At 37.1% G+C, this 15,580-nt stretch overlaps 1 protein-coding gene across 8 annotated transcripts in view; it reads right to left on the reverse strand.

The window, feature by feature from the left end:
- Positions 1 to 1,923: 1,923 nt before the first annotated feature.
- The window catches only part of LOC118929359 (zinc finger protein 33B), a 93,535-nt gene continuing 79,878 nt past the window's right edge, over positions 1,924 to 15,580 (reverse strand). For 7 of the 8 annotated variants that reach the window (XM_036919386.2, XM_057505791.1, XM_057505789.1 and 4 more), the window contains one exon: positions 1,924 to 9,631. In XM_036919386.2, coding sequence (XP_036775281.2) covers positions 7,554 to 9,631 — 2,078 coding nt within the window. In that variant the 3' untranslated portion in view covers positions 1,924 to 7,553. The remainder of the gene's footprint in view (positions 9,632 to 15,580) is intronic. The other variant, XM_057505790.1, reaches the window with a different exon arrangement.

Here is a 15,580-nt window from a genome sequence, read left to right on the forward strand (position 1 = left end):
TTAACTTCTATCCAGAGTGGGTAACAAGGTGTATTGGACTGTAAGAGATCCTCTGCAGTGATTCTTATTACCCTTGTGCCCTATGATTAACTTAATGGAAAACTGTGACAATCCAATTCAGGCTGGAATGCTAATGGCCCAGACACTTCAGGAATCAATGTTTGGGTCAACCCGAAGAACCATGACAAGCTGAGGTGCTTGCTCAAAGCAAAGGTCAATGGAGTACGCAGAAGAGGTTCACTATAAATACCAGCTATACCCATGTGATCAATTGCAGAAATAAGTACTGTAACAGTTATGCGTACTTCTCCCTTATTTTGAAATGGCAGTTTGTTTATATATTGACCAAATGCTTTTCTTTACCTTTGTCACCCCTTTATCAATTAACATCAGGTATATTAACAGTAGTTACTATTTAATTATGTCAGTATTTAAATTACAGGCTATCAGTGGATGAGTATGAGTCAGGTAGAAAACTGAACATCACCCAAAGACAGAAAACAACAGACACAACTTTGTTCCCTCTCCTGAGGAAAGCAGAAACATGTTTTTGGTTGTCTGCAGGACAGTTGTTCATGTTAGGTAAAAGCATGACTTTGTTTTTACTTGGAGATTACATATGGCTTGGGGGTGTTTATAGGCTCAATTTGACAAGAGATGGACTGATGTGGAATTGTTATGTGCGAAGAAGGTTAGGCCAAACTACATTTCCCAAAATCTCCTTTCCTATGTTTCTAGTTGCAGTGCACCACAACTGAGATTCCTGTGCAAGAAGGGAATAAGTGAAGTTGCCGCCGTTTGCAATAAAGGGAATAAGTGAAGTTGCCACCGTTTGCAAGTTCACACCCAGTGTCACTGATCTACTGACTCACTTCACCATATAAGTGGCATCTGGGCCTGCACATTCTCCTGTAGCTACTCCACTTTCCTTCGGATCCTACTTGAGGCTCTCCAACTCCTGAGGAGTATATGTTTTGTTTACTGATGAAGGGCTCTGGTTTCTGGACTCCTATACTACCAGGGGCAGAGGAAAACAGAAACAGACCTCGGTTTCAGTTCATTCTTGTAAGTTCCAGCTTTTCCCCATGGGTGCTGGCTTGTTCTTGCTATCCCACGTTACATCTGTCTTCCTTTGACAATCGCCTGCTCTGTGGACTTTCAAGCTCCAGTATCAGATGTGCAGACAAAAGCCTTTCAAAGACTGCTTAACCAGCTACATTGCCTAAGGTCAAATTCCTGTAAAAAAATCTGTATTTTTATCTATGTCCTAATGGTTCCACTTCTTTGATTGAACCCTGACATTTACATTCTGGTCAATGCAGCTTCTTTGTGATTTCATGACTATAACTAGGATTAGGATTTCTGGTTCACAGGTAGGTACTCTTCGGAATGACTGCTTCCATTTATCCTCCTAGTGCCAAGAGAATTTAGGCAATAGTTCTTCTGCTGGTTAAGGTGAAACATACCTTTTTGTCTGAAAAGGCTTGCTTTGTTTGGGCTGATGTAACAAAATACCATAGACTGGGTGGCTTATTAACAACAGAAATTCATTTCTCACAGTTCTGCAGGCTGAGAAGTCCAATATCAAGACACCAGCACATCTGGTGTCTGGTGAGAGCCCACTTCCTGTTCACAGATGGCTTTTTGCTGTGTCCTTATATGGCAGAAAGGCAAAGGAAGCTCTCTGGAGTCTCTATTATATAAGGGCACTAAATCTCATTCATGAGGGTTCTGCCCTCATAACCTAATCACCTACCAAAGGCCCCACCTCCAAATAACATCACATGGGGGATTAGATTTCAACTTATGAATTTTGAAAGGACACGTTCAGTCTATAGCACCCTTTTACCTTCAATAACTTCTCTAAGATTTTACGGACTAACAAGATTAAATTTATGGAATGCCCAGGTGTAACTGTAAGGCTATGAAAGTTTGCCAATGGTACATTTCAATAGATATTAATGTTAATTCAGCAATTATATAGTAGAGGTGGAAGAGCCAAAGGTGCCCTTTTATCATTTGTTGTATAAATTACTTTAGTAAAGTTTTGTATTTCCACTTTGGTCAATCTGTGGACCTTTCCTCTCCCTGTACCTAAGTCTTCATCTTTCTATCCCTTCATTCTTCCATTCTTTTCTTTTTGTGCCAACCAGATATACTTCAGGGGTTCTTCCTCCTCTTTCTGATCAGATTTACAATACTAATCTCCAGAAGGATCATCAGGGTTAAAGGCCTGCTCCATGGCAATGGCTGCTTCATATGGCTTCATTAAGTTGCATCTGAATTCCACTTTTGCTGGGCCACAGGGTGCTGATGGGGGATGAGGGGTCCCCTCTAACCATGATGATGATGATTCATTTTGTTTATTTTAGGAACAGCAAAGGCATTGCTTTTGGTTGACTGACTGAATATCTGCTCTGCCTCTCTCTCCTGCCATGCAGGTTTCCTTCTCTCCAATCTTCCTCTGTACAGATTTCCTCAGAACACTTTGGACGACTAGGAATGTAAAGTCCCAGCTTTCAGCTTTGCCTCTATCCAAGCACCCAGGGAATAGACCTGCAGGGTGTTACAGAAGAAAGTACCAGAGCCCAGCAGTTGGCCTCCAAGGATGGGGATGCCAGTCAATTTCCCTGGGGTCAAGGTCATTTTGTCTATGGCCTGAGTCAAGGCCACCAGGCCCCACAATTGCCAAGATTAGTCCTTTGAGGTAAACAGCAGTGCTAAGCAAAACCCAGGTACACTGGCTAGGGGCTTTGTATTTGAAGAGCAGTTGAGATACCTCCTCTCTAATGTGGGAGGGAGTGGTCCCATTTTCCTTTCTCATCAGTGGGCCACAGCCCCCCTGACTGTGCTCCTCAGCACCCCTGGCATCAGGGGAGCATGTGCAGTGGCACCACAAGGAACAGCAGGGGGAGTGGGGAGGTTGTACCTGTGCCTGAATAATAACTCACAAGCAACTGGGCTGCCCAGGCTTAATTCTCCACGGGGTGGCAGTCTCCTGCCTTTCCACAGACTTCACAAAGGACCACGACATGCCCATCCTAGAGGTACACAGAAACAAACAATGGTATATGTGGATACCCCAAGCAGCCATGGATGGTCACCGATCTAGCCAGACCCCTGGCAGATGGGACTCAAATGCTGAACAGTTGGGGCGTTGTGTTGTCACTGCCTTTACTGGCTGGAGCCTCAGCTGCCAAACAGACTGAATGCAATGGCAAGTAACCCAGGGTTACAGCCAATGAACCATTCTCCCTTAGGGACAAGAGCCTTTCAAAAAAAAAAAAGAATGTAGTGCAGGTCAAAGTGCAAGTTTGCCAGCCATTGATAGTTCTGTCCCAAGTGTCATTTGCTGTATCACAGAACAAGTTAGCCAAAAGAAACTAGTTAATGCTGACTAGGTGACTTCAGTCTTAGATGGACGATCCCTTCTACATGACGACTGCATTGCCTCCTATTCACTCTGTTGCTAGAGGAATGCCTGCCCTGGGCTTATGGAATGGTTGAACACATGACACCTGACACTGGAAAGATGAGTTCTACATAAGTTTATTAGTCACACATACTCAACAGACCAGAAGAGGACACCACATGCCAGGCAGGGCCACACAGGTGTTACACATGCAAACAGAGGGACCAACTAGGGGTTTGGGAAGGTGGCTCTGTAGTATCAGGAGGATGCTGTGAGACCTGGGTCCTCAGAGAAAATGTGAATGGCTTGTTTGGAAAATTCTGCAGGCTGCCAGGGAAGTGCAATTTGCTAATCAGGGATAAGAAAGAACTACACCTACACCTGGTCCCCTTGATAAGGCAAGAGGATCATCTGACTACAGGACCTTACCCATAGGAGGAGAAAGGAGAGGCAAGCTTACAGTTAGGCAATTAGAGGCCCTTTCAATGTCAAGAGATCCTATTATACTGGGCATTAGTTTTAGGTCACAGTTAACTCTAATTTAAAACATTTCAAAGACTATAAAAACATTCAAATGTTTATCAGTGATGATTATATCTGCAGTGCAGAGACATAAAAACTTTAGTACAGAAACAAGATATTACCAAAAGAGCTAGAAACTTAAAATAATTCCAAAAAAAAAGATAATAACGCTTACAAAAGCAGAAAGCTAGCACTTTAGTAGTGTCTGTGTATGAATTCTGAGAATGCATTTCCTCCCCCACCATGGAAAAACTGGTACTGAATGATGTGAGCCTTTAATTTAGTAAATACATAATAAAGAGGGTATCTTATAAATACATAAGAGGGTCCTCACAGATTCACCTATATTGCTGTATGCTGACATGATCATTTATTTAATATACTTTAGTTTTTAGAGTAGTTTTAGGGTTATAGAAAAATTGAGCAGAAAGTAGTTCCTATATACCCCTTCACCTCTATACCCTTCTAGTTTCCCCTATTATTATCATGCATTAGTTTGGTATGTTTGTTACAATTGATGAGCCAATACTGATTCATTACTATGAACTCAAGTCCATAGTTTAGATTAGGGTTTACTTTTTGTGCTTTACATTTTAAGGGTTTTGACAAATGAATTACCTGTATCCATCATTAGTGTCCTACAGAGTAGGTTCACTGCCTTGATAAATCCTCTATAACCTATTTTCTTTCCCTAACTCACCCTGAACCCCCAGCAATCACTGATCTTTTTACTATCTCCATAGTTTTCCTTTTATCAGAACGTATTATAGTTGGAATCAGAGTATAAAGCCTTTTCAAATGGTTTCCTTCATTTAGCAGTATGCATCTAAGGTTCCTCCAAATCTTCTTTGATAGCTCATTTCTTCTTGGCACCCACCCAAGCATAATGCCCTGTAACCTAACTATAATTGCTAACTAGTTTTGGGAGCGTTTCTCATTGCTGATTCTTTGTGGAGTTTTCTACATACACAATCATGTTATCTGTGAACATAGTTATTCTCTCTCTTCATCCAAAATTTATGTGCCTTTTATTTCTTTTACTTGTCTTACTGTGTTAGCTAGGACTTCCAGAAGGATACGGCAAAGGAGTGGTGAAAGAGGACTTACTTGCCTTGTTCCTGATCTTAATGAGAAAGCCATTAAGTCTGATATTAGCCATAGGGTTTTTATAGATGTTTTTACCAAGTTAAGGAAGTTACCCTGTATTCCTAGTTTTCTGAGACTTTTATCATGAATGGGTGTTAAGATTTTGTCAAATGCTTTACTCCATCTATGGATATGACCATATGATATTTCTTCCTTAGCTTGTTAATGTGATGGGTTACATGAGCTGATTGTCAAAAATTGAACCAGCACTGTAAACCTGTAATAAATTCCATTAGCTCATCACATGATTCTCTTTATACATTGTTGGATTCAGTTTGCTATTTTGTTCAGGTTTTCTACATCTATGTTCATGAGAGATATCTGTAGTGTTCCTTTCTTCTAATGTCTTTGCCTGGTTTTGCTACTATGATAATGTTGGTTTCATAGAATGAGTTAGAAAGAATTTCATTTGCTTTTATTTCTTGGAAAAAACTGTAGACAATCAGTATAATTTCTTCCCTAAATGTTTTGTAGAATTCACCAGTGAACACATCTGTCCCTGACACTTTCTGATTTGGAAAACTGTTGATTCAATTTCTTTAATAGATATATGCCTATTCAGATTTCTCCTTGAGAGTTTTAGCAGATTGTATATTTCAAGGAATTGGTTCATTTCATCTTGATTATGAAATCTATGGCACAGAGCTGTCCATAATATTCCTTTATAACCCTTTTGATGTCCATGGGATCAGTAGTTTGGGCTCCCTTTTCTCTCTGATACTGGCATTTTGTGTTTTCATTTCCTTAGTTAACCTGGCTACAGGTTTATCAACTTCATTGACATTTTCAAAGAACAGCTTTTGGTTTTATTTATTTTCTGTTTTATTTTCAGTTTCACTGATATCCATGCTAATTATTATTATTATTATTATTATTATTTGTTTTTGGATACCTTGGATTTAATTTGCTCTAAGTTTCCTAAGATGGGCACTCAGTTTGTATAATTTAAGATCATTAATTTGTATGACCTTATTATTTATGTAATCTGATCATGTGATTTAATATGACACCTTTATTTACACTGTCAACAAAAAACCCACTCTAGCTCTCTTCTGGCCCTGTTCCAGCCTCAAACCTCCTTCTCACATAAAAGACTCTAAGGGCCTAAGATCCCTCTTGGTACCTTGGACCCCAATTTACAGACCTGGGTGTCATCCAGTCTGTTTGTGGCTTCTTTTCTGGACCCTGTCTTGGAGGGCAATTGCTTACAGAGGGTTTGGACAAAATTTAGGCTGAAAGCTAGACAATTGACAGTAGTACATTCAAAGCACCTCATGTTTTGGAATAAAGCATGGGTAAAAAACAGGAGGCAATGGGTTTAGGGTGTGGATATCCCCATGCATGGAATACATTTTAATTAACATTCTGTTATTTTGATTTGTAAGTTTTAAGTGATTAGATATTATCTTTGCGGGCCTCCTTTAAAACTGTTGCTCCAGGCCCTACACACCAACAGCAAAACTAGGAGTATCTATTTCTTATTCACAATTGTATTAAGTTCCATTACACATATGAAACATACAGTTTATGCAACATGCCATTTATACACACATTAGTCCTGTAAACTAAAGGGATAGTTCACATATGCATTAAATGCTGTTGCCCAATTATTCAATCTGCCTCTGCTTTTAAAAAGCTTCATATTCAAATGGCTGCAAGGATTAGGGTTGCAGAAAGGGTATTATTATTAATGCACAGGAACCTCTTGTAATGAAATCCTGATTCCTTTGTAATGATGCAACACAGATTCCAAATTTCTGATTTTATAAACTGTTATTGATTACTCAAATATATGTGATAAAATTTCATAAAACTACACAAACATAAACTGCATATAAAAACTGGTGAAATCTGAAAAAGTATCTGACTTAGTAGTAGAGTACCAATGATTCCTTGTACTTGATAACAAAGTACTGTTATGTCCCATATTATCGTTAGAGGAAGCTTGGTGAAGGGCACCTAATAAAGCCATGTACTATCTTTGCAACTTATTGTGAGTCCTTTTCCATCTTCTTTTTTAGTTTTCAGAGCTTATTGTATAGTACACATCTATAAATTACAATTTGTTACTTTTCCTAAAAATAACTATGGCATCAAAATGAAAAATACAAATTCTAAGGTCATATTCTAAAGAAAATGTTCAAGCTATATGTCTCCATTGACAGATTTTTCCTCAATATAAATTCCAACATAACCTAGTTTTTTGCCAAAAATGTTTACAAAATTGAAAAATTGGTAAGATTTAATACCAGTATTGCTACCTGACATTCAATGTCATGTTACTTCTTAACAAAACCATCCTACATTTGTTGCAGTCTTTGGATTTGTCCTGTTACCATTACTTTGGAGTAAAATAAGGCCAGTTTGTAGATGAAAGCCAGTGAACATTCAAGATGTCTAAACAGCTTTCTCCACAGTGTAAGTTCTCTGAAGCAGTGAGTACCGAACTGAGGTGACATTTCTAATAGTCACTTCAATTAGATTTTTCTTCTGTGTGTGTTCTCTGATGTACAATGAGGTTTGACTTCTGAGAGAAATATTTTCCACACATGTTACATTCATAGGGCTTCTCCCCTGTGTGTGATCTCTGATGTTTAGCAAGATCTGATTTACGGTAAAAAATTTTCCCACATTCATGACATTGACAAGATTTCTCCCCTGTGTGAGCCCTATTATGCACTGTGAGGGATGACTTGTGGCTAAAGGCTTTCCCACATTCAATACATTCATAGGGTTTCTCACCTGTGTGTTTTCTGTGATGTAAAATAAGTCCTGACTTCACACAGAAAGATTTTCCACATTCATTACATTTATAGGGCTTTTCTTCTGTATGAGTTCTCTGGTGTACAATTAGAGCTGATTTATGGCAGAAAGCCTTTCCACATTCATGACATTCATAAGGTTTCTCCCCTATGTGAGTTCTCTGGTGCTGAGTGAGCTGTGACTTCTGGCAGAAGGTTTTCCCACACTCATTACATTCATAGGGTTTCTCCCCTGTATGTGTTCTGTTATGTTTAGTTAGGTATGACTTGTTATAAAAAATTTTTCCACACTCTTGACATTCATAGGGTTTTTCCCCTGTATGTGTTCTGTAATGTTGAGAAAGAGTAGACTTATGGCTGAAGAATTTCCCACATTCAGGACATGAAAAGGGTTTTTCCCCTGTGTGAGTTCTCTGATGTACTGTGAGGTCAGACTTTAAGCAGAAGGTTTTCCCACATTCATAACATTCATAAGGTTTTAACCCTGTATGAATTATCTGATGTCTAGTGAGTACAGATTTGCAATAGAAAGTTTTTCCACATATAGTACATTCATAGGGTTTATCCCCTATGTGAATTCTCCGATGTTGTGTAAGATGTGACTTCTGGCGGAAAGATTTCCCACACTCAGGACATTCAAAGGGTTTCTCTCCTGTATGAGTTCTCTGATGTACTATAAGGTGTGAATTCATACAAAAGGTTTTCCCACATTCATAACATTCATAAGGTTTCAGCCCTGTGTGTGTTCTCTGATGTTTAGTGAGATCTGACTTCTGGTAAAATGTTTTCCCACATGCATTACATTGATAGGGTTTCTCCCCTGTATGTGTTCTTTGGTGTAATGTTAGGGCTGACTTGTGGCTGAAGGCTTTCCTGCATTCCTTGCACTCATACAGTTTCTCTCCTGTGTGTGAACTCTGATGTTTAGTGAGGTTTGACTTCTCCCAGAAAGTTTTTCCACATTCATTACATTGAAAACACTTCTCTCCTGTGTGTATCCTCTGATGTCGAATGAGGTGTGACTTCTCCCCAAAAACTTTCCCACATCCATTACATTCAAAGTGTCTCTCTCCTTTATGAGTTTTCTTAAGTTGTAAGAGGTCTAACTTCCTCCTGAAATAATTCTCACTTTCATTACATTCATAGTGTTTAATATGTGTCCCATGATGTTCCAAAAGGGTAGAGTTCACACAAAAGGATTTCTCACAATCACTAAATCTATAGTGATTTTCCTTTGAGGAATTTATCTGATGTAACAAGGATGAGTTACCACAGAAAGTTCTTCCATATTCATTATATGCACAGTTGTTCCCTTCTGTGATGTCTTTCTTTTGTGTATTAAACAGTGCCTTTTCAAGGAAGGTTTCTTGATGTATGTTATATTCAAAATTTTGCTCTAAAGTTTTTATCTTCTTATGCTGAATAGGGTCATTATAACAGAAAGTTTTCCCATATTTAAAAAATTCACCTTTCTCTCTAGTCTGAGTTTTCTCTTGTTTAATACTGAGTAGCAATTGTCCACAAGCATTAAATTCATCAGTCTTTTTTCCTGAAGAATTTTTCTTATTGATAACCAATTCTGAAATGTAGTTGAAACTCACTCCACAGGAGTCACACTGACAGAGTATTTTCCTAGAAGGAAAAGAATCTGTGTCCAAGTTAAATGGTTTCCCTATTTCATTACCTTGTTCTTTAGTCAGCATTTTGTTATTGATGAAAACAAATTCCCACACAGGTTTATGCTGGTTTTCCTGGTTCCTTCCTTTGATGTGATCAATTTTCCAGACTTCTAGAAATAAGAGAAGTTAATCTTACCTTGTAAATATTAACACATTTCTTATAAAAGGTGACCTACATGCAAATGCCCTGTATTGTAGCTGACTCTGATTTCCTGCCTAGTCTCCAGGGCTGTAAATAACTGTAAGCACACAGATTTTTATTTCTTGATTTTGAATTGGAAAAATAAAAAGAAGCCTGGTTTAGTGAGGAAAAGGAGAGAAAAGTTAGAACATATATATTTGGTTTCCAATGTCTAAGGAATAATAGCAAATTCTTAAATATGAATGTGTCTATGTATCCTCCAAAAAACTGTAAGGGTTGATAAAAGGAGAGGAAATAAAATTACCTACACCAACCCATGACTTCGGCATAACTATGAGATACAGAATACTACACTTCAAATCCCTACTAAGCAGGGAAGTAAATACTCAAATATAGAAGAAACTAATATAGAGCCCAAGTCTGTGAAAAGGCTCAGCTAGTGACTGTGGCAACCACATGTAAAGGAAGATACAGAGAACTCAGAGATTATTAAATACAAATAAAATGACTCCCTGAAAGGGAAAGTCTCACTGTGAGTGAGATGATGGTTCAGACTACTGGGTAATACAAAAGAAGAGACTTACACTACAGGGGAGCCAAGGAGGCAAAGGATATCAAAAAGTGAGAATAAAATTATGAAAAGGACAAAGTGATCCTAGAATGGGGACTTAAAATTACAAGGAGCCTGTTATGAACTGAATTGTGTCCCTTCCAAATTCATATGTGGAAGCAGGCCTAACCCCAATGTGACTGCATTTGGAGATGGGGCCTACAGGGAGGTAATTAAGCTTAAATTAGGTCATAAAGGTGGAGCACTAATCTGACAGGAATGGTATCCTTATCAGAAAAAAGAGACAGCAGAGCTTGCTTGCTCTCCAAACATGCACAGAGGAAAGGCCAAATGAAGAAACAGCAAGAAGGTACTGTCCACAAGCTGAAGAGAGTTCACCAGAAACTAGCCCTGCTGGCACCTTGGACACAGAGACTGTATGTGTGAAAAAATTAATTTCTCCTGTTTAAAACATGCTATCTGTGATATTTTGTTATAACAACCCAAGCAGACCAACAGAGCCCAAAGGGAAAACAGACAACTTAAATTTCAATAAGTAGCATTGAAAAAACAGGTATGAAAGCAGAAAAAAGAAAGGTTAAAGAAAGAAAATGGGATCAGAAATAAAGTTCTAGAGAAGAAAGGTGGCCTGTAAAAAAAAAACAAATAAATAAATTTTAATTTAATTATATATTTATGATTACAATCTCTAAAGATAAAAAAGTAATCTTGTATAAAAACCATAACTAATAAAATTGTCCAGAAATAAAGAAGATTTGATCCATTATATTAAAAAACTGACATGCAGCAGTTAAGACATACCTTAAAGATGAAAAAGTCTTCTGGGCAAAAAAGATGAAGTCTCAACAAACAAAAATAAGATTTTGGCACTTATTTTTTCACCAATAAAGCAAGCCTAAGCACAGCAACATTTTCAAGAAAAGGAATATTATAAAGGCTATTGGAAAAGGTATAAAATAGGTTTAGATATACAAGTAATAAGGTGATACTATAATCATAAAACCTTCTAGAGGACAAACTTTAAGCAACCAAGGTTTGGACAGGAAAAACCAGCAGGAATCTGAGCAGTGCATATATTTACTGGATATCTAAGATCAAAACAAAGGTGAGAACAAGAATAGAATAATAATACATAAATGTTGTATTTTATGGTGAACCAGAAAAAAATGAAACAAAAAAAGCTGTAAGACACCACTCAATTTTATCAGACATTTGGAAAACACATAATACCCATTCTCCTTAAAGTTTTCTAAAAAAACAGAAGAGGAGGGAACACCCCAAACTCATTCTATGAACACAGCATCACTCTAATACCAAAACCAGGCAAAGACACCACAAAGAAAGAAAACTACAGCCCAATATCCCTGATTAACATAGATGCAAAAATACTCAACAAAATATTAGCAAACCGAATTCAAAAATACATCAAGAGGATCATACACCATGATCAAGTGGGATTTATCCCAGGGATGCAAGGATGGTACAACATTCGAAAGTCCATCAACATCATCCACCACATCAACAAAAAGAAAAAAAAGGACAAAAACCACATGATCACCTCCATGGATGTTGAAAAACCATTTGACAAAATTCAACATCCATTCATGATAAAAACTCTCAACAAAATGGGTATGAGGGCAATTACCTCAACATAATAAAGGCCATATATGACAAACCCACAGCCAACATTGTACTTAACAGCGAGAAGCTAAAAGCTTTTCCGTAAGAAGGGGAACAAGACAAGGATGCCCACTCCCCCAACTTTTATTCAACATAGTACTGGAGGTTGTAGCCACAGCAATCAGACAATGCAAAGAAATAAAAGGCATCCATATTGGTAAGGAAGAAGCCAAACTATCACTGTTTGCAGATGACATGATATTGTACATAAAAAACCCTAAAGACTGCACTCCAAAACTATAAGAACTAATATCTGAATTCAGCAAAGTTGCAGGATACAAAAATACACAGAAATCTGTGGCATTCCTATACACTAACAATGAAGTAGCAGAAGGAGAAATCAGGGAAACAATTCCACTCACAACTGAATCAAAAAGAATAAAATACCTAGAAATAAACCTAACCAAGGACCTGAAAGACCTATATCCTGAAAACTACAAGACACTCACAAAACAAATTAAAGAGGACACTAATAAATAGAAATTCATCCCATGCTCTTGGATAGGCAGAATTAATATTGTCAAAATGGCCATACTGCCTAAAGCAATATAGATTCAATGTAATCTCTATCAAAATACCGATAGCATTCTTCAACAAACTGGAACAAATAGTTCTAAAATTCATATGGTACCACAAAAGGCCCTGAATAGCCAAAGCAATCCTGAAAAAGAAGAATAAAGCAGGGGGGAACTCACTTCCGAACTTCAAGCTCTACTACAAAGCCACATTAATCAAGACAATTTGGTACTGGCACAAGAACAGACCCACAGACCAATGGAACAGAATAGAGAGTCTAGGTACAAACCCAAGCATATATGGTCAACTAATATATGATAAAGGAAACACAGATATAAATGGGGAAATGACAGCCTCTTCACCAACTGGCATTGTCAAAACTGGACAGCTCCATGTAAGAGAATGAAACTGGATTCCCATCTAACTCCATACACAAAAGTAAACTCGAAATGAATCAAAGACTTGAATGTAAGTCATGAAACCATAAAGCACTTAGAAGAAAACATAGGCAAAACTCTCTTTCATATAAACATGAGCAACTTCTTCATGAACATATCTCCATGGGCAAGGGAAACAAAAGCAAAAGTGAACAAGTGGGACTATATCAAACTAAACAGCTTCTGTACAGGAAAGGACACCATCAGTAGAACAAAAAGACATCCTACAGTATGGGAGAATATATTCATAAATGACATATCCGATAAGGGGTTGACATCCAAAATATACAAAGAGCTCGTGCATCTCAACAAACAAAAAGAAAATAACCCAATTAAAAAATGGGCAGAAGAGCTGAACAGATAATTCTCCAAAGAAGAAATTCAGATGGCCAACACGCATATGAAAAGATGCTCCACATCTCTAACCATCAGAAAAATGCAAATTAAAACCACAATGAGATACCACCTCACACCAGTTAGGATAGCCAACATCCTAAAGACAAACAACAACAAATATTGGCGAGGATGTGGAGAAAGGGAAACCCTCCTACCCTGCTGATGGGAATGTAAATTAGTTCAACTGTTGTGGAAAGCAGTATGGAGGTTCCTAAAAAAACTAAAAATAGAAATACCATTTGACCCAGGAATTCCACTCCTAGGAATTTATCCTAAGAATGCATGATCCCAGTCTGAAAAAGACATACGCACCCCTATGTTTATCACTGCACTATTTACAAGAAATGGAAGCACCTAAGTGTCCATTATCAGATGAATGGATAAAGAAGATGTGGTACATATACACAATGGAATATTATTCAGCCATAAGAAGAAAACAAATCCTACCATTTACAACAACATGGATGGAGCTAGAGGGTATTATGCTCAGTGAAATAAGCCAGGTGGAGAAAGACAAGTACCAAATGATTTCACTGATCTGAGGAGTATAAGAACAAAGCAAAAACTGAAGGAACAAAACAGCAGCGGAATCACAGAACCCAAAATGGACTAACAGTTACCAAAAGGAAAGGGACTGGGGAGAATGGATGGGTAGGAAGGGTAAGGGAAAAAAGGAGCATTACAATTAGCACACATAATGTAGTGGGGGGGGGGCAGGGGAGAGGCAGTATAACAGAGAGAAGACAAGTAGTGATTCTATAGCATCTTACTACGCTGATGGACAGTGACTGTAATGGTGTATGTGGTGGGGACTTGATAATGGGGGGAGTCTAGTAACCATAAAGTTGCTCATGTAATTGTATATTAATGAAACCAAAATTGTTTTAAAAGCTGTAAGAAACAAAAGAGAATATAATATAAGAATAAGCTCAGAGATAGTCACATAAATAAGAGAGTCTAAAGGATGTCACTGAAGTAGTAAGAAAATGGGAAACTAGTTGAACAAAAACATCAAAATTTCCTAATTGCCTCCCCTGAAAAAGAAGGAAGAGACTGAACAGAAAAATTCAATAAATGTGATACTCATTAAACTTAATATTTCAGTCATGTAACATATGATCAAACATGTAAGTTGTATCAAAAAAATGTGAATGGGTTTGTTATTAACTCATAAACTAAAAAAATATGACTTTGAAATTGAGTCACAGATAAAACCCAGATTTATTCAGTAAAATGTATACTTAGAAAAAATAACTCAAAAAGGTTAAAAATAAATGTATAGACAATATTATACTAGACAAAGGGAAACAAGGAAGCAGAGATAAAATCTTGATGTAAATGAAATGCTAAAATCCACAACTTTGAGTGGAGAAATACGTTTCAAGTATCTAGAGACCAAATAGCCTTCATGAACCAGAACTCAGAGAAATCCAAGTAGAAATATGTTAATAAGAAAACTATTTCAAGACAGACAAAGCAAAAAGTTGGTGGTACAGAAGACCTAAATATAGTAATAAGACATGTATTATGAATCCATATCGCATTTTATATCAACATTTAATATAGAACATATAACTGTATATCAAGAGTATTGGAAACATTCAAAAAACTGATACATAGATAACATGTTCATGTAATAATGCAGTAAAACTAGAAATTAATGGGGAAGAATAAGTTTTCATCTAGACTTAAGAAACAAACTACTCTCTAGTAAACTGTTCTGTGGTGAAAAGGGAAATACAAACCAAAGCTGAATAAGTTCTAAAACAAAAAAATAAGGAAATTATTACTTACACGAGGAGGTATGGGATACACCTACTGATCAGAAAGAATTTCATGGCCTTAAATGTATATACAGATTAAAAAGAATGAAAACAAGTAAATTCTTGTCTCAAAAATACCTTAAAAAAGATAATAGTAATGTAAAAAGCAAAAGCACAAATGAAATATAAAGGTAAAAACAGAAAAATATAATAGTAAATTCAAAGAACAAAAACTTTTTCTTCATATTTAAGTTCTAGTAATTTTATTTAAATATGTCTTAGGACTGTTTTAGGTTAGTTTTCCCAGGTTCCTGGTGGTCCCTTTACATTGTCAGTAACATTTCTATATCACACTGGAGGTAAGGGAGTATAAAATTGAAGTAGTCTGGTAAGGCAAGATTAGGTAATTCTTATAGCGAACAATATGAAAATAATTTTTTAAGAGAAATAAAAGAACATGTTTACACTAATGAAAAGAGCAGTAATAAAAGAAATACAGGATCAAAAAGGAATGCAAAGTGTGGAGTATAAGAACAAAGCAAAAAGTGAAGGAA

Source organism: Manis pentadactyla, chromosome 8 (genome assembly GCF_030020395.1).
Source record: "Manis pentadactyla isolate mManPen7 chromosome 8, mManPen7.hap1, whole genome shotgun sequence".
Taxonomy (NCBI): domain Eukaryota; kingdom Metazoa; phylum Chordata; class Mammalia; order Pholidota; family Manidae; genus Manis; species Manis pentadactyla.